Source organism: Sturnus vulgaris, unplaced genomic scaffold (genome assembly GCF_052056855.1).
Source record: "Sturnus vulgaris isolate bStuVul1 unplaced genomic scaffold, bStuVul1.hap1 Scaffold_87, whole genome shotgun sequence".
Classification (NCBI taxonomy): domain Eukaryota; kingdom Metazoa; phylum Chordata; class Aves; order Passeriformes; family Sturnidae; genus Sturnus; species Sturnus vulgaris.
Genome location: NW_028276756.1, coordinates 2456635 through 2482903, shown reverse-complemented (window position 1 = coordinate 2482903; position 26269 = coordinate 2456635). Strand labels below are relative to the sequence as shown.

The 26269-nt window shown below is 48.3% G+C and overlaps 1 protein-coding gene across 1 annotated transcript in view; it reads left to right on the top strand.

The window, feature by feature from the left end:
• The first annotated feature begins 213 nt into the window (after nucleotides 1-213).
• LOC148217303 (uncharacterized) overlaps nucleotides 214-26269 on the top strand; it is a 262278-nt gene continuing 236222 nt past the window's right edge. The window contains exons 1-12 of the mRNA XM_088158743.1: nucleotides 214-269; nucleotides 2124-2238; nucleotides 2506-2826; nucleotides 4305-4349; nucleotides 7431-7517; nucleotides 7731-7767; nucleotides 8144-8195; nucleotides 8774-8888; nucleotides 9285-10463; nucleotides 10706-10804; nucleotides 11792-12550; nucleotides 12750-12832. Coding sequence (XP_088014869.1) covers nucleotides 235-269; nucleotides 2124-2238; nucleotides 2506-2826; nucleotides 4305-4349; nucleotides 7431-7517; nucleotides 7731-7767; nucleotides 8144-8195; nucleotides 8774-8888; nucleotides 9285-10463; nucleotides 10706-10747 — 2028 coding nt within the window. The 5' untranslated portion in view covers nucleotides 214-234 and the 3' untranslated portion in view covers nucleotides 10748-10804; nucleotides 11792-12550; nucleotides 12750-12832. The remainder of the gene's footprint in view (nucleotides 270-2123; nucleotides 2239-2505; nucleotides 2827-4304; nucleotides 4350-7430; nucleotides 7518-7730; nucleotides 7768-8143; nucleotides 8196-8773; nucleotides 8889-9284; nucleotides 10464-10705; nucleotides 10805-11791; nucleotides 12551-12749; nucleotides 12833-26269) is intronic.

Sequence of the window (26269 nt, the reverse complement as noted above, 5' to 3'; positions counted from 1 at the left end):
GCATCACCACTGGGGGAAGGGGAACATGGATCTCTCGGTTCCCCCCATTCTCAGCTATGTGTAATCCCCACATTTGGATCACTGATGTTAGGAGCACTGCCAGTAGGGTATTCCAGGCTCTGAGGGTAGCAAGTCCCTGCAGATCGTGGCCTCTGCTTTCATCATGAACTCCTGCAGATGGTGAATATCTGTTTGTTCTCTTCCAGAGAAGATGACTCAAACTGAGGCTCTAAAATGCAGCCAAGAGGCAACCAGAACAGCAACATCAGGTAGGAATTGATTTGATGCAATCTTGGCTTCCCAGGTGCTGGGATGAATGTTGAGAGGGTTTATGAAAAGAATCCTCCCTCCAATGCAAGAATCAGAATCCCTGAGTGGGAGAAATAAAGGTTGTCCTGCCAGTGGGATTTTCAGAGCTCCTGTTACAGACCCAGACCTGGATGATGTTGTGGGCCAGGGCAGGTTGTCTGCTGAGCTTTCTGAAGCAAATCTCTCATACCTGGGGCCAGGGCACTCCCTTCTGCACTTTGGGATGCTTTGGGCCCTGGAGTATTTTCCTGTTTCAGTCTGTAGCAAAGCACAAGACTTGTTTCTTTTCGGGGTGGGTGCAAGTTCTTATTTCTTGTGGAATATGTTTGGAGAGGATGAGAACTGAGCTGATGTTTCAGGGCAGACATTTGGCTCCCTCTGCCTCTCTGAGCAGTCAGGGTGATGGGGTTTTCCTGGTGACACATCAAGTGTTGACCACCTGCAGCAAGTACAGCAGTGTTTTTAACTCTGCAGCTGTTTTGCCCCTGGAGATGGAGAGGCTGGGACTGTGGAGTCCCCCTGCTCCAAGACTGCCAGGTGCCTGGAGTTCCCAAAGCTTCCAAATTTCCCTGACCTGAGGGAAACTGTGCAGGGTTCTGAGTGGCAGCAGAGCTCAGGTGTGCAAAGGCTTTGAAGAGCATCTTGACAAGCACCTTGAATGGCCAGGTCAGAGATGGGCAGCAATGGTGTCTGCAGGGCTCTGGAGACTGGGAGAGCTACAGGCTCATCTTCAAGGATTGGGCATTTCAGCAGACAGCAGACACTTTGCTCTGAGTTTGGAATGTCACCTAGTGCAAAAAACAGGTTTATTGTAAGTAATGGCACTCAGAATGAGATGAGGCAGCTGTGCCTCGGTTCTAGGGATGATGAAACTTTCAGGAGCTGATTACTGGTGTGGTATTGGAGAAAGTGCCACCGCTGGAAGTTGGATGGGCCAAGAAGAATCTAGGAATTGTATGTATAAAGCAGACTGTGCAGTAGAGTAGAAATAGATACCTGCATCCACTCTGCCTACATGATTTTCCTTCTCCTATGTCCACAAATAGCAGAGGCAGAGTTTCCCTCATTTTGCAGTAGTCTTTCACAGAGCAGGGACAGTTTAAAGGATCTGTTTTGCCATGATGGGACACAGCTTTATTGGTGTTTTGCTATGGGGCTGGTGGGATTGAGTACATGCAGATGTGGCTGAGGAGGAACAGGGGCATTTGACATGGTGTTTTCTGAATGTCTGAGATTTCCATTCTAATTCCATTGATGGGATTGCTTGAAATACAGCTACATGATTTTCTGTGGAAGCAGCTTTCTAAATATCCATTGAAAGTAGAGAGTGAATTTCCAAGGCTGTTTGTAAAGTGGACAAAATTCAATCCTTGAAAGTGGCAACACCTTCAAAAGAGAGGATTCTCTTTGACTCTCAGGGGGAGAGTGAGGTGAGAGGTGTGAAGAACAAGCATGGCAGTTTCTCCATTGATGATTGCAAGTGAATTTGCCAGCTCATGTGCTGATCACCCTCAGTGACTCAGCGACTGCTTCTCCATTTGTTTCACAATGAAATGGGGGGAGAGTCTTTCCCTTGTCATCCTTGTCGATGTCTGGGATGAGGAGCAGCAATCCCTGAGAAGGATGTGTGCTGTGCCCCAGAGCAATGAGACCCACAGGGGACAGAACTGATCTGTCCACTGTCAGCATCCTGAGGATTTCAACATTGCTTTGCTGCTGGACATGTGCCCTTGTGGGAAAGCCCCAGTTTGTGCACAGAGTATAAAAACAGGGGTTCAAGTGTTAACTCTCCTTTCTCTGTCTCCTTCTGAAAGCCGGAACAACAACAGAAACCTGCTCGGCCGTCTGGAGCAAGAGAGGCGGAGGAGGGAGGTGGAGGAGAAATACATATCCCGGGAGAAGACTCCTGTCTTTGCCAATCCCTACAAGGTAATGGGAGTGGGGTGCAGGCTGGAAGGAGAGGAGGAAGGAGGCTTGGGGGCCGAGAGGAGAGCTGTGTCTTCTGCATGGGCTGTAGCAGACTTTGGCCCAATCCCTGCAAACACAGCATCTTCCCATCTGCTCCACTGAGCTTGCCTAACTTCCCTAGTGGGGATGCATGGTGATTCCATGCAGATGCTGAGCAATGTCTCTTGCAGAGCTGGCTCTCCTGCCTGGGCTGTTTCTGACATTCCCCTCTCTGTTCCTGTGCTGCAGACCAATAAAGAGGATGAGCTGTCATGGCACATCAAGCACATGCTGGGCGAGTGGGACCTCAACCTGATCCCCTGGCAGGAGTCCCCTCCAAGTCCTCTGTGGTTTCCAGAAATGTCCAAATCCATGTCACAGACCTGCAGGAGTGGTCTGGCCTCCAGGAAGACAAACCCATATGAGGACATGGGGAAGGAATTCTCACTGCAATCACTAGGCCTCAGGCCTAACACTAAGCAGAACTCTAAGGACTGCAATGAAGTTGTCTCCAAACAGAGGCCAGAAGCCAAAGCTCCACCATCCAAAATCCTTCCTGAGCCTGTCCAGGTGAGTGCAATTGTTGGGGCCCTCTGTTGTTGGCAGTCCCTCAAGGTCAGGGGATCATCACACTCCTGGCTGGTGGCTGAGCCTTGGCACTTGGTTCCAGATGTGCTTTGGGGTTTTGCCAGGCTCATCCTTCAGCACTGGGATGTTGCTGTGCCCTATGGGAGGTCGAAGGTCACAGTGCTGAGCCATGGCAGCTGGGCCAGGAGAGCCAGGGAGATGGTTTTCAAACTGTGTTTGGCCTTTGGGAGGAGAAGGAAGAGCTGGAGGCTGCAGTCAGCTTTTCCTGGAAAAGGCTGGTGATCAACTGCAAAGGACTGTAGGCAATACCTTGTGGAAAATGAGAGGAAGCTGAGAGAATAAAGCAGTGCAGGGCCTTGCCTTCTGCAGGAGCCATTCTTCTGTGCCAAAAAAATAAAGCACCATTCCTGGTCTCAAACTCTTGGAAATGCAGAGTGCTGCAATCAGCCCTCAGGCCAGCAGCAATGGGCAGTGTTTGTCCTTGCTGCTTGGATGAGTCTGATTTTATTGGAATGAATGACAAATGTCGGGGAGTATCAGTGTGAAGAAAGGAGCAGGGATGCTGCATCTTCCTTGGAGAGGGTGGTGAGGGAGGGGAAGGAGGGGGTGCCCAGAAACAGCTGGGAGAGGCTTGGAATCCCTGGCAGCTTCTGCCATCAGCTGGGGGTGGGCTCAGCTCTGCAGAACATGCCCAGCTCCAAATCTGGCTGCTGAATCCATCACTTGGCCAAGCATGGGAGAGTGAGAAACGGTAGCTGGGCATTTGCAAATGCTGCAGGGGCAAGAAGAGGATGGCTAAAGTCAGCCAGAACTTGCATAAACTGTGTTGCATCTTTGCAGATGTGTCAGAACTCCGTGTCTTATCCAGACTGCTGTGGCCTTTAGAACAAGAAGGAGTCTCATTTTATTTGGGTGAATGAGAAATATTCCTCTTTCTCTAGAACTGGCTTAGAAAAATTGACAACCATTACTTCTGACTGGTTTATTTTAACCAAGGAAGCTTTTTGCTCAACTCTTTTAAATGCAGAGGGAGCCTGTGCCCCTGAAGGCAAAGCTTAGCTGCTTAAAAAAAAGGGAGAAGACTGCACAAACATACTTACATAACAACAACAACAACAACAACAACAATAATAATAATATTAAGAGTAATAAATAGTAGTAATAATAGTAGTAGTAGTAGTTTAAGAATGGAAACAATATTTCCTGACTGCCAGGTTCCAAAGGAAACACAGACATTTTCCTCAGAGGAGGAGAAGGTGACTGTGGGGATTTCAGCTGGTTTTCCACCTGGTCTCCATTATTCACTCCCCTTCAGATGGGCCTTTTCATCCTTACTGGCATTTTATTATTAATGGACTCGCATGACATTTTTGGAGCTGTTGGTAAGCACATGCTGGCTGAGTGCATGTCAATTAGTAAAAAACCCAAATCAACTCCTGCCTGCCTTGTTCTTGTTTCAGGAAAAGAAGCCCATTGGTGTGCCATCCACTGAAAAAACTTGGAAGGTTGGTGCTCTTCAAGAATAGATCTCTGTATTTCTTGTTTTGCATACATGAAGGAAATGGGTGGGGAAGAAATGCATTGCTCAGCTCCTGTTCACTCAGCAGATGTTTCCCTCCCTGAAAGTGTGTTTTGGGGTGGGTGAGGAGAAGTCGAGATAAAAGCTGGAGCTGTAAGATGTTGTAAGTTCAGCCTTCCTCTCAGTCTGTAACACTCTCTAGAGCAGTTCAAGAGCCATCCCATGACAGCTCATCCTAAGCAGCCAGAGCTGCTCCTTCCTCAAGCTGGAGGTTTCCATTCCCGAGCTCCCCTTGCCCAAAGGCTCTGGGCCTGCTGCCTTGTGTCTGGGCTTCCCAATTCCCATTGCCAACAAAGGGAAACCAGCCCCATGCTTGCAGCACAGGGTGTTACAGAGACCCAGATGCCCTTGAGCTTCTGAGTGTTTCTGAGAGGGCCAATGTGGCAGCAAACTTCTCTTTCCTCTCTCCCATTGTTTTTAGTAGGCTCTGCATTTGTAGAGCTGTCACATGTTTGAGCCAGAGGATGAATGGAAAATGCTTCAAGGACTCCCACTTTTGTTCCAGCTGTCGTCTCCAAATCTGATGTTTTTCATGGACATTTGAAGCATGTCATGTGTGGAAGCACAAACCCCATTTTACCTTGATTGTCAGCAGAAGCTGACAATAATGATCTGAGTGTGTTAGGCAGAGGTGGGAGTGCAGAGTGCTGCCCACCAAGTCAGCTTTAGATGGTGCCTACACCAGGCACACACATCTTGAAATCCTCCCCACTTGCTGCACTCTGCTGAATTCCCTGAGCTAACCTTGCCTCCCCCTCTCCTCTTTGTTTTTTTGAACAAAACAGGTTGTGGAAAAGCCACTTCCTTCACTTGCTCCTCCAAGGTACAGTTGTGTTGCCAAACAACCCTCTAGACCAAACTAGAAAAACAAACCTTTTCACATGAGGGGGAGATGGGAAGGGGTTCCTGGTTCCTCTTGTAGCTACAGGCTTTGCTTTGTGGCTGCCTGGAGCTGCTGTTGAAAATTGGTTTCTGTTTTATGGGGTTTTCAGGAAAGCTCCAATTAGAAAGGAATAACCCGGGCATGCTGGAGTTTGCCTATGAACCAGACTTGGATTTCCCCAGGTGTTCCCTTCTTTTCTCCTCCTCCCCTCCTCCAGTGTGTCTGTAGATCCTATGTTTTTGTCTTAACCAAGGAACACAGATGGAGAAGTGAAAACATAAGGAAAAGAATAAAAAAATCCTCAAGAATCCAACCTGAAATTTTTGGGCTCTATTGGAAATTTTCCTTTGGGGGTTGTTGCTTTCAGAAAGGCACTGGCAAGTTTTGGTGTTTAATTTAGCTTTAGTTGGCAAAAGACAGGTTCACAATACAGCAGTCAGATTCTGTTTACATTTTTGTCTGGCTGGGTGTGATGTTGAAGGTTTGATTATTCCCCCAGAGGGGTTTTGATGCTGGTTCTTTATTTTTGGAGCATGGCAATGTGTTCCCCTGGCCCTCTGCCCTCTGCTCTCAGTGGCCAAACACAGGATTTGGGTTTCAATTGGAATGCTGCCATGTCAGTGGGATAAGGAAGTAACCTTTCCCCTGCTGCTGTTTAATTTTGTCTCCTGGGGGCCTTGCAGAGCTCTCCAGCCCCAGCAGAAGAGGGTGGCACCAGCACAGCCCAGCAGCTGGGAGTCAGGGAGCTCCAGGGACTGCCACAGCTCGCCAGCCTCTGCACTTCCAGGAGCACCAGCACCCAAGGTGAATGCAAATCCAGTGCAGAGGCTGCTCCACAGCAGCCCCTTGCCTCCCTCTCTGCAGTCTGAGGGCAGCCAGGACAGCAGACCTGAAATCCTGTCCCTCTTAGGTGTCCCCTTGAGACCTCTGCAGCAGCAGCAGACATTTCTTGCCCTCTGCTTCCCTTTTGGAATTTGTCAAGAAACAGCCCTGCTTGGACTTCTGGAGCCTAACCTGGCAGTGTTCCCCCTTGTCCTTTGGCATCATTGTCTGGTCCTTCTGGAGTTTTCACCCCAGGATTAGTCCCTTTTGAAGCTGAGAGATGAAACCTGGAGTGCATGTGCTGGATCCTCTGCAGTAGGGATCTCTGGGCTGTGGCCCCTGACTGACTGATTTCTGGTCATGGCTGTTTTGGACAATGGCTCTAGATGTGAAAAATTCCTTCTTTCATTTTCTGCTTCTTCCAGTCCTGTTGATGTAATATTTTCTTAGTTCTGCTTGGTCTCAAAGATGACCCTGTCTTTGATAACACAGTCCTGCAGTGCTGAAGGCTGGAGCCAGCCTGAGTTACCTGAGCACGAGCAGTGCTCTCAACTGGAAGCCAAGCACCAACTACACCTTACAAGGGTTGCATTTTAACCATGGCTATTTTTTTATTTTTACTTCAGAAAGATGAGTCTGATTTTATTTGAATCAATGACAAATATTCCTCCTTCTCTAGAACTGAACTGAGAATTTCTCTAGAATTAGGAACCGTTATTTCTAAAGTGTTTTTTCTGAACTCATGAAACTTTTTGCTCAACTCTTTCACATGCAGAGGCAGCCTGTGCCCTTGCAGGCAAAGCTTAGCTGCTTCAATAGCAACTAAAGGAGAGTGATATTCAATCAAGGGAGCAGACTGCAGGAACAGACTGTCTTGAGAACAGGAATAAAAAGTCAGCAATGGAGACTCTTTCCTGACTGCCAGGGAAGCCAGACATTGATCTCACAGGAGGTGACGGTGGTGGCTTCAGCTCTTAATCCTTACTAGCATTTCTTTATGAATGGACTTGCATGGCATTTCCAGACCTGCTGGTCAGCAAATGTTTGCTGAGTGCTTACTTGTTTGCTATCAATGAGTAAAATATCCAAACAAACTCTCACTGCTCCCTCTTCCTTGTTTCAGCACATCCTGCACGTTTATGTGCAGTCCATTGAAGGAATCCTGAAGGTGGGTGCTCTTCAATACCAGATCTCCTGTACAAATCCATGAGGAGGTGGAACCCTCTGGCTCTGGAAGGCTGAAACTCCCTCTGTGTCCATCAGCAAAACTCCTGAGAGCTGCTTCTCTCCCTCTCTTTGCAGGACATGAGCAGCCCCCTGTCACCTCTCCTGTCACCTCTTCAGACACCAACTAAAGCAGAGATTTCCAGACTTGCAGTGGCAACAAAGGTAAGCCAGCCCAATTTTCCCAGGGCTTCTGATAAATTACAAAAGATCTTTCTGCTGAGCAGAAGTCCAGCTCAGCTGTTTGGCAGCTCTTAGAATGTTTTCAAAAGATTTCTTCCAAAATGCACATACCCCTAATGTGCCATTAACACAGTTTTGGAGTCAGTAGATGTGTTGTTAAGCTGCATGCTAAATTACTTTGTCCTTTCATTCTAGGAGTCCCAACCTGATGGATGTGCAGCACAGAAGCAGGGTAAGTAGAAATGCAAAGAAAACCCAGTTCTTTGTGTGCTGACAGGTAATTTTGTGTGTTATATGGAGCAGAGACCATCAAGCGTTCACACTGATGAAGCAGCATGATTTCCTCTGCTTTGCTGAGCAGGGGAGAATTTAGAAATGGCTTAAGAAACTGTAAACAATCATTACCTGGAACTCCAGATAGCAGTTCAGCAGAGGACAAGCAGTATTTTGTTCATCACTGCCATCTGGAGTGATGAACAATCTTGATCTTTGAGGGGCAAGCCCCTCCTGGAAGAAAGCACCTGCCTCATCTGGTGCTCAGAGACCAGAGGGTAAAATCTGCTACAGGTCAGGTAAAGAAACACAAGCTTTTCATTCTTGATTTCCAGAGCGGGCTGGTGCAGCTTCAGAAACGTGGCTGAGTTCTGAGCCAAGAACATCGTAAGCAACCAGACTGTTCCAATCTCTGCTGGGAAAAGAACCTGGAATGAACAAAAATTTGGGTTATCTTAAGTCAGATTTTTCTCAGAAAACTTCAATGCAGGGAATTTTCACCAACAGAAAAATTATTATTTCTTGATGGAGTCATGAAATGGTTTAGGTTGGAAAAGATCTTGAAGATCAAGTCCTATAGTTAATCCAACAACACCAAGTGCACTAAACCATGTCATGATGACAGCGACTGTGTTTAAAACCAAAATAAAGTGAAAGTGAAGAAAAGGCCCCCAGGTCTTCATGTACCAGACTGAAAAAGTCTTCTTTTAATCTGTGGTGCTTAACATCACACTTTGTGCTTGTCAACCTGCTAATAATGCCGTTGACAGCAATAAATGCTAAGGGATACCAGCTGAATCTGATCATTCCTGGATATGGTTTTGAAGCCTGGCAGGACTAGTAAAGCTACAGCTACAAAAGCTATAGAAATGTAGCTGTGAAATTTGAAAGTAATCTCCTGTGCCCAAGGAAAACACTTCTAAGAAGTTTTGCAATGATTTTTTTCTTATTGAAAAATTGAGCAGCTCCGAGTCAGGGAGCTCCAGGGACTGCCACAGCTCCCCAGGCCGTGACCCAGAGGTCAGCTCCAGTGACAGTGAGGAGGACCTTGCAAAGGTGCTGGACCTGCCAGCACCTGAGGTGAGTGCAGAGACCATGGAGAGGCTCCCACAGCCCCTGCCCACTGCAGGGGGGTGTCCTAGGAAGGAAGCAGATGTTGTACTTCTCCTCTGGTTCCAAATGCTGCCTGGTGTGTCCTGCAAATACTGCTTTGTTAGACCCCTCTCACTCCAGTGAAGGCTTAGCTATTTGCCCACAGGCAAATATGGGTTTTTTATTGAGCAAATATCCATCCATGGTGCTCAAGGAGCAAGTTAGGGCACATGGCCTGTTAGTTTAGAGTAATTCTTCACAGGCCAAAGCCCAGACCCTACAACCTCTGGGCAAGAGTCCCTGGGCTCTGGTGAGCTGTGCTAGGACAGAAAGAGCCCATAAAGGCATCAGTCTTGAATCCTTCGTTTTTCTTTTTGTTGGCAGCCTGAGCCACCAGCTGATAAAAAGTGGTGGCTTGGAAACCTGATGGCCCAGGCAAAGCGAGGAGCAGCACCAGGACAGGGTCCCAGGGAAATTGCCCGTGGGAATGGACGTGAGGAGGGTGAGAAGCAGGAGCAGGGCATCAGCAGCCGCTCCTGCCAGCAGCACTCCAAGGCAAGGGAGTCTCCTCACGAGAGCTGTGGCCAAGTGGCCAAGAAATCCCAGCAAACCTGTCAGCAAGTGGCCAAGGGCTCTCAGGAGAGCTCTGGCATGCCAGCCAAGACATCTCAAAAAATCTCTGGCCAAAGGGCCAAGGATTTCCCCAAGAGCTCTGGCCAAAGGGAAAAGGATTTCCACAAGAGCTCTGGCCAAAGGGAAAAGGATTTCCACAAGAGCTCTGGCCAAGCAGTGAAGGATTCTCAGAAGAGCTGGAGCCAAGTGGCCAAGCATTTTCCCAAGAGCTCTGGTAAAGTGGCCAAGGAATTTCACACCTGCTCTGTCCAAGGTGCCAAGGCTTCAGAGAAGAGCTTTGGCCAAGAGCACGAGACTTCTCACAAAAGCTGTGGCCCAGTGGCCAAGGACCCTCAGAAAAGCTCTGGACAAGTGGCCAAGGATGGTCCCAAGAGCTCTGGCTCCCTGGGAAAGGATTCCCAGAAGAGCAGTGGCCAGGTGGATCAGGCTCCTCAGCGAGCTCATCTTCAGACTAAGCAGAGCTGCCTGCATCCTCCTGGGCTCACCAAGGAGCCTTTGCCCAAGGAGTCTGTGGGTACCAAAAGGCCTGGAGAGCCCCTGGAACACAACAAACCCAAAAGGGTGAGGAAGGAGGAGAGTGAGCCTGGTCCTGGGGAGGTCACAGACCAGCCCTGCAAGGATCAGCTGGAAGTCAAAGAGAAGCCAAAAACCGACAGTGAAGACCCAAAGCTGGCACTTCACAAGCCCTCTGAGGAGAGGGAGCACAAGGGCTGCCCCCAGGCCAACACCAAAGGGTTTTTGGAGCCTGAGCTCCTGGGAGATGCTCAGGAAGGTGATGCCCTCATCCCCAAAGGCCACAGGACTGGGGATTTGCACAAGGAGAAAGTGCCCTCACCTCCTGGGGAGAAGAAGTTGTTCTTGCCTGCGAGGAAGCCAGACTTGAAGAGAAAAGAAATGAGGAATCCTGAGGAGTCCCCTAGAAAGAAGAAGGTGAGAGGGGCAAGGGGAGGTGGGTTTGGACAATGACCAAGGTGGTGTTTGAAAACCCCATGTGGAGATTCCCTTCATAGGTTGGCACTAGAGCCATGATCTTTCTCCTCTAAAGACAGCTCCATGTGTTATTTTTTGTTTTCAACCAGAATCTGTCAAACGGAGCTGTACTGGTCTGTACTTTATGTGAACTTTCAAGACCTGACTGATTTTTTTTCCCCTTTTTTCTTTCTTCCTGTTAGAGGGAAGACAAGGGGGATACTCCCAGGAAGAAAAAGGAATGAGAAAAAATCCCCCCCAAAATTTCAGCCTTCAGCAAACAAAGAGTGCAGTAAACTGAAGTGAGTATGCAGTAGTGGGATGTGTAAATCTAAATCAGAAGGGTGAGAAAAAGAACTGTATCTTCTGTCCAGACCCTTGGGAGTTTGCTTTCAATTTTGTGTGCCTTCTGCAACTTGACCTGCTGCAGATTGGCCTTTCCATGCTGGAAGCAACCAGTGCAGAAAGCAGCTCTGCAGGTGGAGGTGGGTGAGGGTAGGGAACCTTTCCCTCCTGACATCTTCTGCAAGCTCAGAGGTGTTTGGGTTGGTGTTTGGCTGGGGGAAGGGATGCTCCAAGTGCAGTAGGAATGGCAAAGCTTTAATTGTGGAGTTCTTTGCTCCCTTTTCCTTAGGGAAAGTGAGCAGCTGTCTTAGTCATGTGCTGGCTTTTGGAGTGGGAGGGGCAGGAGGTGTTTCTGGGCAGAGAGGGCTCTGGATCAGGTTGGGGATGGTGCTGTGCTCTGTGTCCAATGTGATGTGCAGCATCAGCTGTGCCAAGGCAGAGCAGCTGGAGAGCACGTGTGCAATGTGTAGGGACCAAAGCATGGCAAAGGTGGGTGCTGAAAGAGGGGAGAGGACTGTCCCATGCACAGCAGAGTCAGGCAAGAAGTGCAGCCCCACATCTGAGCCTTCCCACTGCATTTAACTTCATTTCCTCCTCTTCTGAGGCTCCAGTCCATGAGCTTGCTGTGTTCTCAGAAACTTTGAGGAGCTGACTAAAAATGGTGGAAATGAGCAGTAGTGAACCAAGGCTGAGAGCTATTCGGTGCTGCTTCTTGCTGCCAGAGTTCCCTGGTCATCCTGATTTCAGATGATCAGAAATCTGCTAGGCTATTGTGTTATTGAATGTTAAAATCCCTGCCAATTAAAAGTCCCTGTCACTTGAAGCCTCTCAGCTTTGGAAGCGTTGTCCAGTTGAGACACTGGTGAGAACTGGTACAGGATGTAGCCAAGTTTTTAAGAACATTGTATGTGCATCACATTAATGAATTTCCTTCTCTTGTGCAGAGCATCAGAAGCTTCATTCCAAGCTGAGAGGAAGAATGTGGTGCTGCCACCACTGCTGGCCGTGACTGCTGCACAACGTGCACCAAACTCAAGCCAAAAGAGACTCAGAACCGAGACTGACAACCTGGACCTGCCTGCCACGGATAACCCTGCCAGGAACCAGGAGCCAAGCACAGGAAAGTGGAGGAAGATCCCAGGGAACAACCCCAGGGCATCACCATGGATATCCAGGAGAGCTGACAGGAGGATTCCTGCAACCCACACGTGCTGTGTGATTCTCTTCACAAACATCCTCTCAGATAAGTAACTCTTTCTGATTGCAGCCAACTGCAAATGCAAGACTGGTGTAAAAAGGAGTGTGTTTCTAACAGAAATCTTTTGAATCTTGTTTAAAAATAAGAAACAACAAACCTGTGGGTGTGGCTGCAACCTGGGCCTGAAGTTTTATAGCTTGTTTACAAAATACTTCATAACCCTTGCAGCTTTGCATTTCTGGGTTATAAAATTGGATTTTACTGGCTGCTTGTTAAAATTTGGGTGTTTACTGTTGGCTTGGGGTGTGGGATTTAGGATGTTTGGGGGAGGGTGGGGCTGTGAGTTAAGCCAGGCTGTGCACCCTGTATTTGCTGCCTTCTAATAGCTCATTTTTTCCTGATAATTTTCCTCCTTCCAGCCCTCACTGCTCTCTCAGCCACTGAGAAGGAAACCTGTCGCTGAATTTCTCCATGCCTGGGAGAAGTTTAATGATTCCAAAGCACTGTGAGTTGCCAAGTGAGAAGCCAAGGTTCCATTTCCATTATTGGAGGGATTGCTGGGGAAGGAGGCGAGAGGGGGAGATCCTGGAGCACAGACTATGCCTGGGACAAAGGAACATTTTCTCTGGAAATTTAGGATAGCCGGCCTTTGGAATTGCTTTAGGCATCCCTCTCTGACCAGCTTTCTCTCTGTTGTTTTTCAGGGATCTGCAGGGGATGAGAAGAATCCTTTCCCAGAGACTTCTCTGCCAAATGAAGACAAGACAAGGAGACTGAAGTTGGAGCAGTAAGTGTTTGTTTCACAGCTCTGCCTGCAGTTTCTGAAGACACCAAACAGGGCTGGCCCTGCAGCCACCCCAGTTGCTGCTTCCTTATTCCTCATTTTGGGAGCAAAGAGAGAGGGAGGGATGGGGGAGAGCACCTGCTGAGTAGCTTAGCTACAGCTGGGCAGCACTTGGACTTTTGACTCCTTGCTGGGCTTGTGACCAACATTTGCCAAAAGGAATTCCTAGAGCTGCTGCTACGTTTTTGTCCAGTTTAGTCATTACAAATGTCGTGTTGTCCTGTGGTGCAAGCAGTGGGGAATAGTCAGAAGCTGTAACCTGCCATCCCACGGGGCCTTTGCAGTGTCATTTTCCATAAAACACAAAGTTTTGTGGGCCCCTTTGGGCAAAGGGATGCATTGCCATGATCTGCTGGCAAACTTGCAAAAGGAAAAAATCGGGATGTGCCTGGGAGAGGGGCTGGGAGGCTGTATGTGTTGGTTTGAAAGTAAAACCAGTGCGAGACTCCAAGTCAGTAATACAATTTAATAGGAGAAAAGAGAAAAAAAAATAAAATACATGCAATAATATAAAAGAAACAACCACCAACACAGTCAGAAATACAACCTGACACCCTGTCAGTCAGGGTGTTGGTAGCAGTCCCTATAAATGGTGGCTGCAGTCCTCCTGGATGACAGATGTGGTTCTGTTGAAGCAGTGCTCCTGTAGAAGGTGCAGTTTTCCTCCGAAGATCCAGCGATGATGTGGAAAAGGTCCGACTTTCCTCTGGGATCCAGTAGAAAGGTTTTCCCTCGGGTCCCAAACCCCAGTTTTTTATCTAGGTAGGAAAGGCTTGGCTCCTGCCCCTGGCTGGGGCATCTCCCAATGGGATGATGTAATCTTATCAGTCACACAATAGGACTTAATGGCCCATTAACGGAATATATCTTCTGGAGGAGGGATGGGTTGTGAATAGATAACGATGATCATCCCCCCATCTTATCAGATGGCACATCAGCAGAGGATATCTCCCACAGAGATAAGGATCACCACCCCTCCCACATTTTAACAGATGGTGATAGAATACACATTTTTGCATTGTACCCCAGGACACCCACACACAACCCCAATTTGCGGGCATTGAACGTGACTTTCCACATACTAATTTCAGAATTTTAGGTTCAACATTGACTTATTAGGATAATTTTTCAAGTCACACTTGAGGCATACACCCTGCTGGTTATTAGAGCAACAATACCAATGTATTTCACAATCTCTAAACTGTAATAAACTCCATGCCAGATGCCAACCCCTTGATCCTCTGACAGCTCTAAATAGCACACAAAGACAAGCTATCCCGTTTACCTCCTCTGGAATACCCAGAATCTCTACTGCAGGTTGTTCCTAGTCCAAGGTTACCAACCTCCCTGCAGAGGTTTCTTATATCCCTCCTAGTCAGACCCATTCATTCCATCTTTCTATCCAATGATTTACTGGATCAATAAATTCCCAGGGATCAAGTCCAAACCATGGCTGAGGAGAGACTCTTTCAATTTGTCGATCTACTCTTGAAACAAACACTAACCACTCTGTGTTCAAGCACAGCTCTCCTCTGTTCTCACTTGCACTGGCCCCACACTGACCCCGCTCCTTTGCTTTTCTCCAGCCGCCTCAGTCGCCCGAGGCTGGAAAGGCACATAGAGCTCCACACTCACTCCCTACCAGAGAATATTTAATACAGACCGTTTTATCTGCAATGCCAGCAGCTCGTTGTCTGTCCCCGCATTGAGTGAGCCGAGGTTCAGGGTCCCTCCAGGAAGGTCCTGGGGAGTGCCAGGGAATCCTCTCCTCAGCCATTCCCACAGCCAGACAGACTCTCTCCTGGCTGGCTCGCCAGTATGAAACACAGAAGAAACACTCTATAACCCACAAAGTAAGTTATAGGAGTAGGTATGTATTTATTCAGTGCTGAGGTGCATGGGGGATAGCTCCTCTAAAACATGCACACCTTTGGCGATCTCCTTTTATTCTCTACAAACTAAGATCACACAATATACATATTTATCTAATACATATCTAATATATATTGATTTCTTAACCTCCTTCATATTAAAATTAGCTCCACACCTTTTTGCAGCTGCACACTATTTTCTTTGGTTGCTCTAGTGGTCTGGGGGTCTTTGGGATGAAGTAAACAATCTTCCTCTCAGTTGAACTTTTCACCTTGTCTTCTTGTACATGCTCTTTTTTAGTCCTTTGGCCATCTTCCAGACTTTGATACAAGTTTTCCGGGCTCAGGGCTCCCAAGAACCTCTTCATCCTGTGGTGCCTTTGTCCTTGAATCCTGTTTGCACATTATAGCTCTTTATCTTATCTTGTACCCTTGCTCCTCTCCTGTTCTTGCAAACCAAGTAAATGTTTAAGCATTCCATATGGTTTTGTCAGCCCCCTTTCAGTCAAAGCGTTCTTGATGCCTGATTCTTAATTCTTAATTTCCCTGTCTTACTATGGCATAATAGAGGGGATTATGTGACATCACAGGGTGGTGGAATGACATCACAGAGCCAGCTGTGACATCACAAGGCAGCTGTGTGACATCACAGGGTGGGCTGTGATGTGACAGGATGGTGGTGTGACATCATAGAGCCAGCTGTGATGTCACAGGATGGCCTCTGACACCATAGGGTAAGTTGTGACATTACAAAGCAGGCAATGACATCACAGGGGAGGATGTGTGAGGTCACTGGGTTGGTCACTCTGCCCCAGCCCCCACTCACAGTTTCCCCCCCAGAGAAGTCTCCCCTGCTACTTGTGCCCAGCAGGGTCCCCTGTTCCCTTGGGTCCCCCCTGCCCCAGCTCTGCAGCCTCCCCCAAGGATGTTCCACAAATCAACCCCAGAGCCTGACACGGGGACAAGGGGCCAGGGCTGTGTGACCAGGACATCAAGGCCGTGGATTATCCAGGTCACTGGGGCCTGGTTTGGGTTGCCCAGGGCAGGAAAGATGTCTGGCAGCTGGAGCAGGGTGAGGGAAGGGCCTCCAAGGTGGGGCTGGAGCCCTTTGGCTGTGAGGAGAGGCTGAGGGAGCTGGGCTTGTCCAGCCTGGAGCAGGGAAGGCTGAGGGGCTCCTCATGCCAGCAAGGACAGGAGGAGTTTAAATGACTCAGGCTGGTTTCAGCATTTCATCAACACCTGAAGCAACTTGACTTCCCTTTCCCCATCCATCACTGAAAGCTTTATAAATAGAACATTTTTCATGTTGTTTTAACCGCACTCCAGGCAGAGCAGACTGGTACAACACCATGATTGTGTTTATATCTATCATAGCCTCATCTTTGCCTAAAACTGATTTTGTACAGAAATCTCTTCCGGATGGTGGATGTCTCAGATGTTGCTGGGATGTCTCACATTTTGGAGGGAAGAGTTTCAATCTTTATTAAATTTTATGATGATTACATTTTTATGTTAGCAATGAAGAGAATCCTTTTCTTGCCTTTCAAGTTCTAGCAGCTCCTGACCTCAAAAGCACAGAAACCTGATGAGGCAGTGGGGATCAGGGGCAGGGCAGAGCCAGGGATTTGGGGTGGTTGTGAGCCCAGGGCAGGAGCCAGCCCTTGGCCTTGCTGAACCTCATCCAATTGTCCTGGGCCCATGGCTCCAGCCTGTCCAGATCCCTCTGCAGAGCTTCCTGCCCTGCAGCACAGCCACACTCCCACCCAGCTTGGCCTCACCTGGACACTGACTCAGGGTGCCCTCCATGGCCTCGTCCACATCAGCAAGAAAGAGATTTCACTGCCCTGGCCCCAATCCTGAGCCCTGGGGACACCCCTGGATGTGGCTCCAATGCCCAGCACTCCTTGGGCTGGATTTCTGTTTTTTATGGAGCTGTGCCTGGCTTTATTTTATTTGCTGACAAGAAATGAACATCCCTCTGTGTCTCAGGCAGCTCCTTCTCCAAGGAAAGCAGGTGGGAGTTGGTGCCAAGGAGCTGAAAGCTGCAGGCACAGCCTGGAGGGGAGGGAGCTCAGATTTGCACAAGGCTGCTCTGAGTGCCAGGGCTTGGATGGGGGAAATGGTGGGGTGGGGGTAGGGACAGAGTGTGATTGATTGTCAGCCATAAAGGGTCTTGATTTTCATCTCTTCAGACTGCATTATAAGGTTTCAGGAATTAATATCAACTGGAGATTGCTGATATCAGTGTATAAAAAGAGAAGCTGTGCCTTGAGGTCTGACTCAGTGTCGACAACCTTGACCCACATTCCCCAACTCCATCCTGTCTGTCCTCGCTCACCTGGGACCTGCTTTGCTTGGAGAACTGGCTGCACTCAGACAAACAGGGTTTTTTCCTTTTTTTTGGTTTTGAAGAAATTTTAAACTCCTAATGTTCCCACTGAATACAGACACCTTCCATTAGTGTGTTTCAGTCCAAGGTGCCACCAAGGGGGTTCAGCTTTAGGGATCGGGGCTTCGGGAGCGGTGCCTGCAGTCGGCGCCATCTTTCCTTTCTGCCTCTAACTCCCATCATGCCCCGCGGCCCCATAGAGCCCCACTGGAGCTGGGACTGCAATGCCCGTCATGCCCCGCGCTCCACAGAACCCCCGGGATCCGCTCCCCATCTGCCCCATACGTGTCCCAGGACCCTCCAGGATCCGGAATTGCCCCCTCAGGGCCCATTCTTGACCACCCAAAGACGTCCCCAGATCCCCGGAATGCTCCCAACCCCATAGATTCCCCTTGCAGCCATTTCTGGGAATTCATCTCCTGCCATCCCCCGCGAGCTCAGAGCACCTCATAACCCAGTCCCGCGCCGAAAACTGCCCTGCCCCGCGCCCTAAAGAGCCCGATTAGAGCTCCCCAAGCTCCCCCCAAGTTCTCCCGACCCGTATACGTTCCCCGCTGAGGACCTGAAGTCTCCCCTCAGAGGGAAAACTGTGTCTTAAGTGCTTTCCCCGACCTAAAATCTCGCCGTGAGGGCCACTTCCGGGACTACAGCTCCCATGAAGCTCCGCGGTTCCGGTTAAACGCCATTCCAGCTCTGACTTCATCTCCCGTCATGCCCCGCACCCACCGAGAGACATTGCAGCTGCGCCTACAACTCCCATGATGCTCCACGGCCCCCTTGAACAGTATTATACCTGTGCCTACAACTCCCATCATCCCCCGCGGCCCGGAGAGCCCCCGTTAGAGCCCCGCAAGAGCCCGCCCGGACCCCGAATGGCCCCAGATTCTCCTCCCTGACCTCCAGGTGCCCTCCTGGACCCCCAAGTGACACTCTGAAGTCCAGACTTTCCCCCAGGATCCCTAAGTTTTCTGTCTGTGCCCACTCGAGGCCCCCAAGGGTCCTCCCGTCCCTCAACTTCCTTCTAAATTCTTTCCCCAGACCCAAAATTGCCTCAAATGTGCCCCAGAAATGTCTCCCTGGACCCTGAAGCACCCACCTTGACCCTGTCAGAGAAAAAGATGATAATAAAGATGACAAAATGACTACAACTATTATGAAATATCTTACACAGGGAGAAATAATTAACCAGTAAAGCTTATTTATGTAATGAAAGGAATTGTGTTAGTTAGAACCAATGACCAATAATGTTTTTGGTCACTAATAAAGTTTTTACATATCAATATAAAAAATATATTATAAAAATATAGAATACTCATAAGTAAGAAAAAATTCATTTTAATATTAAAGATGTGATAAATGTGGTTCGTGATAACTAAATTTTAATTATATTAGCAAAACTGAACTTCTATCAATAGAAAATAATTGTTAGAAAGCAAAAGAAATGATGAGACAAAGCAGACTCCAGATGTTAGGGGGGAGTAGTAGAAGGATATAGGTTTGATAAGCACCATCTAGAAATAAAAAGTTTCAACCTTGGAATGGGCCAAATTGGGGTGATTCCAGGCATGGAACTTGAATAAGGTTTATTGTGGGAACTTATGCTGAGCTACACAACCCCAAGCTCAGTGCACTTGTGCTGCCTGCAAGGTCACACAGTGGACACTGATGAAGACAAAGAGCCTTCATCGGAAATAAGACCCTCAAAAGGATGAGAGACCCCCTAACCATTAATAGAGAATGCTCCACACAACACAGTGACATAGATTTTAGGAATGGAAACTGGGAGGAGCTTTCCAGAAAATTCTGTATTAATCCATATTAGCATACAGTGTATAAGTGGGATTTTTGGCCTTGATTGTTTGGTACGTGGGGAAGGGCGAGCCCCTCCCTGTACCCCCGGTCAGTTTTGCTTATGCTTTACACAAACCTCAATTATACTGAATTACTCACTGCCAAATTTTCTATACACTCAAATATATGTATCTAAGATACTTTGATTTGTATTCCTTTATATACAATTTTTGCTATTAAAAAATGCTCCTAAATTTAATCTTATTGTTTGATAAAATTGGATAAATAGAATGTCATTCATAACGACAGTAATAAAATACAACATTTTAAAATAGGAATGTGTATTTCTCACAAACTCTTTGAAATGTTTCTCCATAACTGGACTTGAGAACTTCCTTAATGAACTGCACTAGACCAGAGGGAAATCAAGGCTAAGCCATGGTTTGTTAGGAAACCTCTCAAGAACTCCAAGTCAGAATGAAAGTCCAAAGTTTCTTTTACTTTTAATGGGCTCCATTGAGGGACACAACTGAGAAAGTGTCCCCAGGTTCCAGTCAGAGCAGGAAATTGCAGGCAGAGATGACAGGTGGGGACAAAGAGAAGCCAAGTCTTGGTGCCCTGGGGCACAGCAGGGTCTGTGCCACCAAGGGCTGGGAGGAGACACCTTGTCCTGAGCCACTGGGGCCTCCTGGCACAGCCCCAGCAAGGCTGGCCACTGGCACCCCTTGTGCTGCCCTCAGCATCCCCCCACATCCCAGTGGCCTCAGGGATCTGCTGGGACGAGTCCCTGGGGAGCCTTGGTCAGGAATGGCCCTGGGGGGCTCCTTCATGCTCCCAGGGACTGCAGGTTTTTCAAAGCACTTTGGGTTTTGCTTTTGCCTTGGAGTCTCTGAGAGCTTTGTGCAATCATGGCCTCCAATTATCTGCTTTAATTAGTCCCTTGAGAGCCTTTGTCAGTAATGATACTCACTGGGGCGCATCAATGCTTCAAGGTACTCAGTTTTTTTAAGGTACTTGGAGTTTCCCTTTGGACACCAACTCTTTTAGTAGTTTATGCAGTGATGCCCCCAATTATCTGCTTTAATTAGTCCCTTGAGAGAACTTTGTACTGATACTCACTGGGGCTCATTAATATTTCAAGGAACTTCAGTTTTTTAAGGTACTTTCCATTTTCCTTTCTTCTCTCAGTCTCTGAGTGGTTTTTGGGTAATCCTGGCCTCTCATTCCTTCCTCCAAGGAGTCCATGAGGAGCCTGTGTTGGGGATGGACCTCAGTGGGGCCCATTAATGCTTTGAGACACTTTGGGTTTTTCTTCTGACTTGGACTCCTGGAAAGGTTTGTGCAATCTCCTCTCAGGCCCTGAGGTTCAAGGGCTCAGCACCAAATGCACCCCGGGGCTGATTGGGATCAAGCAAGTCCTGACAAACCATGGCTCTGCCTTGATTTCCATCTGGTCTGGTGCCGTTCATTAGGAAGATTTCCTACTGCAGTTAGAGAGAAATATTTCAAAGAGCTTCTAAGAAATATGAATTCCTATTTTAAAGAGAGTGTTTTATAGCTCTTCTCATTATACATATGTGATTGCAGTATTCTGTGGTTGGTATTGATCCAGGGTGTCTCCTCAGGAACTTTGGCCTGCTCAGAGAAGTTGTGCCTTGAGGTCTGAGTGTGGACAACCTTGCTCCACATTGCCCAACCCCATCCTGTCTGTCCTCACTCACCTGGGACCTGCTTTGCTTGGAGAACTGGCTGCACTTAGGCCAAAAGGAGTTTCTTGCCTTTTTTTTTTGTTGTTTTTTTGAAGCATTCTAAAACTCCTGAATTTCCTCATTGAAAACAGACACCTTCTATGAGTGTGTGCCAGCCCAAGGTACCACCAAGCAGGTTCCCCTTCTCCAAGTCAGAACCCTGCAAGGAATGCTTGAGACCTTTGGACTCCTTGGTTCCACAAGGCCTTGCTGGGTCCCCATGCACTCTTGGTTCCATGAGGTTCTGTTCTGTCACAATGGAGATTTGGGTCCATGGGGCCCCACAGTGTCACAATGCTCTTTTGGGTTCCATGAGGCCTTGATATGTCACAATGGAGTTTTGTTCCTCGAGGTTCCATACTCCCAGCAATTGTCTCTGTAGTTCCACAGTGTCACAATGGACTCTTGGTTCCATGTGGCCCCACGGTGTCACCGTGGTCTCCTTGGTTCCACAAGGCCGTGCAGTGTCACAATGGCTCACAGGTTCCATGAGGCCCCACAGTGTCACAGTGGCCCCTTGGTGCCATGAGTTTCCCCAGAGTCACAATGGTTCCTTGGCTCCACGTGGCCCAGGTGTCTCACAATGGACTCTTGGTTCCGTGGGGCCCCGCAGTGTCACAGGGGTTTCCTTGGTTCTGTAGAGTCACACTGGACACTGCAGCGCCCCCTGCTGGCCGGGAGGACCAGGCACTGTGTGAGCACCTCCTGGTGGATGACCCCTGCAACTGTGAGTGGCTTGTACTGGTTTGTACTGGTTTGTGCTGGGATGGGGTCCAGGGTGTGCTGGGACAGGGCTGGAGTCACTGGGTTGCACTGGGAGAGGGTGTGTGAGTGTCTGGGTAGACCTAGCACTGTGTGTACTGGTTGTATTGGGTTATACTGGTTTGTACTGGGATGGGGTGAGGGGGGTTACTGGTTTGCACTGGGTTCTACTGGGAAAGGGAGCAGGGGTGTGTGAGTGCCCCCTCCTGGCTGGGAGGACCTGGTGGCCAACTGTGAGTTATACTGGGTTACACTGGTTTATATTGGGATGCAGTGCAGGGGGTCACTGGGTTATACTCATTTATACTGGGATGTGGTCCTGGGGTGACAGGGTTATACTGGTTTGTACTGGTTTGTACTGGTTTCTACTCAGTTATACTTGGATATTCTGGATTTTAGTGGGTTAAACTGTGATATATTTGGTTATACTGGGAGGAGGCTTGGGGTTGCTTGGCACTGGGAGCAACTTCTGGGGATGCTGGTCTTACTGGTTTATGCTGGGATGGGGCTTGGGACCTACTGGGACTGACTTCAGGTTGTTGTGGCCTTACTGGTTTCTACTGGGAGCTGCCTCCATGGGCTCATGGGCTCAGGGGTGACTCCTAATGCTTACTGGTTTATAGTGGTGCCCTCTTAGTCCACACCTGGGAACACTGGTGGGTGCTGGTGGCCAGGCAGAACCCCAAGGCTGAGCTGGCCTTCGCTGGGGCCCTGATGAGTTGTGACTTCTCCAACTTCTTGGCCTGGCACTACCACCTGCAGCTGTTGATGCCCACCAGGAGCTCCAGCAAGGGGGAGGCCAGGGTGCTTCCCTCTGAAAAGCTGAAGGAAGGTGGGGGATTCCCTGGAAAAATTCCCACAATTCTGTGGGATCCCCAAAATTTTCCAGCCCCTCCCTCACCTAAACTGGGAGGTGGTGGGATCTGTTGGGTTGAATTGGTAGACCTGGTGTTCCTAAATCTCCAATGACTTCCATGGGTAGGCCTGGTGCCTTAAATCCCTGTTGATTTTAATGGGTAGACCTGAACTCCCACACACCTGGGTATTCAGATATTTGAGTGCCCCCCTTTGCCAGCCCAGAGCTGGAGCTGGTGCAGAACGCTGCTTTCACCAACCCCAGAGTCCAAAGTACCTGGGTGTACCTGTGCTGCATCCTCTCTCAAGGTAGCTTGGGGATCTCTCCCCTCCTGGGGCCCTCACTGTGGACACACACATTTAGAGAGCTAGGAAATTACAGCTTGGCAATTCCTCTCAGGCCTGGATTTCTCCTGTCTCTCAGGTCCATTCCCAGGCTGATAAGCTGACTACAGCTTCAGTTAAGGGAGGCAGTCTCCCAGAGTGATAACTTGGTGAAAAACAGAAAGGAATTCATAATAAAGATTAACACCTGGTGTCTTTCCCATGGGACATCCAGACATGCTGTCCCAGGGATGTTTGTCCCAATTGTCCAATGAACTACTGTCCTGTCCTAGCTCCACATAACACACTTTAAATACGGGATGTCCGTACAATAAAGTTGGCCTTTTATTCCCCAAAAGAGGTCCATGTGTGTTGCTGTCTTTTCTTTCTCTTTGCAGCGCAGTAACCACACCTCACCTGAAGTTTTGGGGTGCCCTCTGAATGTTGGGGTGCCCCTCGACAGCCTCCCAGCGACTGAGGGTCATCTGTGTCCAGGTCGACCAGGACGATGCAATGGTGGTCATCATCTTCTCCAGGCCCGTCATGGCCAGTCAGGACACTTGGGTGCCCCAAACATCACCTGGTTACACCTGGGATACACCTGGGTACCCCTAAAATATCCTGGATCCCCCCCAAAATCACCTGGGTACACCTGGGTACCCCTTGGACACCTGGATCCAAACCCAAAACCCATGGAGTCCCCAAAAACTGGTGTCCCTAAATCCTCATTGCTTTGACTGGGTAGACCTGGTGTCCCTGAATACCCATTGACTTCACTGAGGTAGACCTGGTGTCCTGTTCATCCCTAGTTATATTCACTAATCTTTCCCAGTGGTCCCAGTTATGTCCCAGTACTCCCAGTATCCTCAGTGATCCCCTTATCTGCTCCCAGGAATAGCTCCTAGTTTGACTAATTTGCCCTCCCATTTCTCCCAGTGCTCCCAGTTTGCCCAGTTTGTCCCTTTCCTCCTTTCTAGAGCTTCCAGTTGTCCCCCAGTAGTTCCAGTTCCTCCCCCTTAGCCCTTCCCAGTGCTCCCAGTTTAACCAGTAACCCTTCCTGATCAAGCCCTATCAATGGGTAGACCTGGGGTCCCTAAATCCACAAAAGACTTCAATAGGTTAGACCTGGTGTCCCTCAGTTCCCATTGACTTCAATGGATAGACCTGATGTTGCAATATTTTTTGGTGTTAAAAATGGCAATTTTGGGCTCAGAATTCCCAGATTTTGAGCTGAAAATGGAGATTTTTGGGCTTACCTGGAGGCACAGCTCCAGCACAGGCCCCAGGTATGGGATCAGGAATTCAGAACTGGCTTCCAGGAATTCATCCAGGACTTCCAGAGCATCAGCACTGGAAGTGGAAATTCCCATAATTCAGTCCAACATTTCCCCCAGATTTCCCTATTTTAGCACGAAATTTCCGCAAAATCCACATTGACTTTAATGGAAAGACCTGGTGTCCCTATATCCCCTTTGATTTTAATGGATAATCCTGATGTCCAAAAAATCCCTAATGGGAGATTAATATTATGAGGGATGGGGAATCTTAGAGACATTGTAAAAGAGGGTTTATTGCTTTATTGCATCACTCTCATAGAAGGGTGAGACATTAAAGGTGTTACATCCAATGCCATAATATCAGAACCTGCCTCATTCTTAGTTACAATGCCTTATGTTAGTTCTGTAGCCAATCAAATACTTCTATGAACTTTGCTAGTGTCTTTTTATACCAATCATTAATTGCTTTGCTTCTCATGCCTTTGCTGCAATGCATCATTTTTCAGTAAATCATATAATCCTTCACAAACCTACACTGACACATCTTAAGTTTCTAACTAAATTTATAACAGGATCTATTACTAAATTTTAAAATCTTTTACTATCTTACTTAACATACTGCTTTGCTTACATAATAGATATTTCTGTTTGCTGAATACATATTTCTATTTAAACTACAAACTTATAGTCTTGTTTCATGTCTGTGTCACTTTAATGCTCTAATTCTCTAAGGCTTCTCCAAGGTCTTAGATCAAACCCTGTATCCATCTCTATCTCTGAGCCTGTATGCCCAAGGCCCTGAGAGTTCTCCGTGCCTGCATTTCCCACACTGCAGCATCCCAATGGACCCTTGGTTCCATGGGGACTCACAATGGCAGAAGGGTCTCCTTGGTTCCACAAGGTCCTGCAGAGCCCCTTGATTCAACGAGGCCTCAAAGTGTCATCATGGCCTCCAGGATTCCATGAGGCCCCACAGTGTCACAATGGATTCCTTTGGTTCCATGGAGTCCAGCACTGTTCCATGAATCCTCAGTTCCATGAGGCCCTGTAGTGTCACAATGGACTCCTCAAATCAATGGGGCTGCAAAGTGTCACAGAAGTTTCCATGATTCCATGAGACTCCAAAGTGTCACAATGGCCCCTCGATTCCATGGAGCCCCACAGTGTCTCTGTGGTTTCCTTGGTTTCATAAGGCCCTGAAATGTCACAATGGTCTCTTTGTTTCACAAAGCCTCAAATTTTAAAAATGGCCTCCATGGTTTCATGAGGCCCTGCTGTGTCACAATGGACCCTCGGCTCCATGACACTACAAAGTGTCACAATGGTCTCTTTGATTTGCAGTATGAGAATGGACCCTTGGTCCCTTGGAGCTCACAGGGTCACTCTTGTCCCCTTAGTTCCATGAAGCCCTGCAGTGTCACAATGGTCCTTTGGTTCCATGATGCCCAGTACTGTAACAAAGATCTCCTTGGTTCCACGGTGTCAGAATGGCCCCTTGTCTCCCATGGAGCCCCACACTGTCACTGTGCTCCCCTTGATTCCATGAGACCCTGCCATGCTACAATGGCCCCAATGGCTACAATGGTCTCCAGGGAGACTCTCTACAACCACCTGAACAGAGGCTGTAGTCAGGTGGGGGTCGGTCCCTTCTCCCAGGCAGCACCTGACAGAACGAGAGGACACAGTCTGAAGATGAGCCAGAGGTAGTTTAGGTTTGATATCAGGAAAAATTCTTCAGTAAAAGAGTGATTGGGCATTGGAATCTTCTGCCAAGGCAGGTGGTGGAGTCATTGTCCCTGGAGGCATTTATAAAAAGACTGGATGTGGCACTCAGAGTCATGATTAAGTTTTTAGGTGATGTTAGGTCATAGGTTGGATTTGAAGATCTCAAAGGTCATTTCCAACTTCGTGATTCTGTTTCATAATAATCTCCATTGTTACATGAGGCCTGCAGTGTCACAATGGATGTTTGGTTTTATGAGTTCCCACAGTGTAACAATGGACCCTTGGTTCCATGAGGTTCTGTAGTATAACATGGTCACCTTGGTTCTGGGAGGTTCTGCAGTGTCACAATGCACCCATGGTTGCAGGAGGTTCCACAGTGTCACCATGGCCTCCTTGGATCTGCAGTATAACAATGGACCATTGGTTCCATGTGGCCCCACAGTGTCACAATGGCCCCTTGGTTCCATGAGGCCTTTCTATGTCACACCGGACTTTTGGTTCCATGAGGTTTCTCAGTGCCACAATGGTGTCCTTGGAGCTGCAGTGTCACAATGGACCATCAGCTCCATGTGGCCCCACTCTGTCAAACTGGATTTTGGTTCCATGAGCTCCCATACTGTCAAAAGGCACCTTTGTTC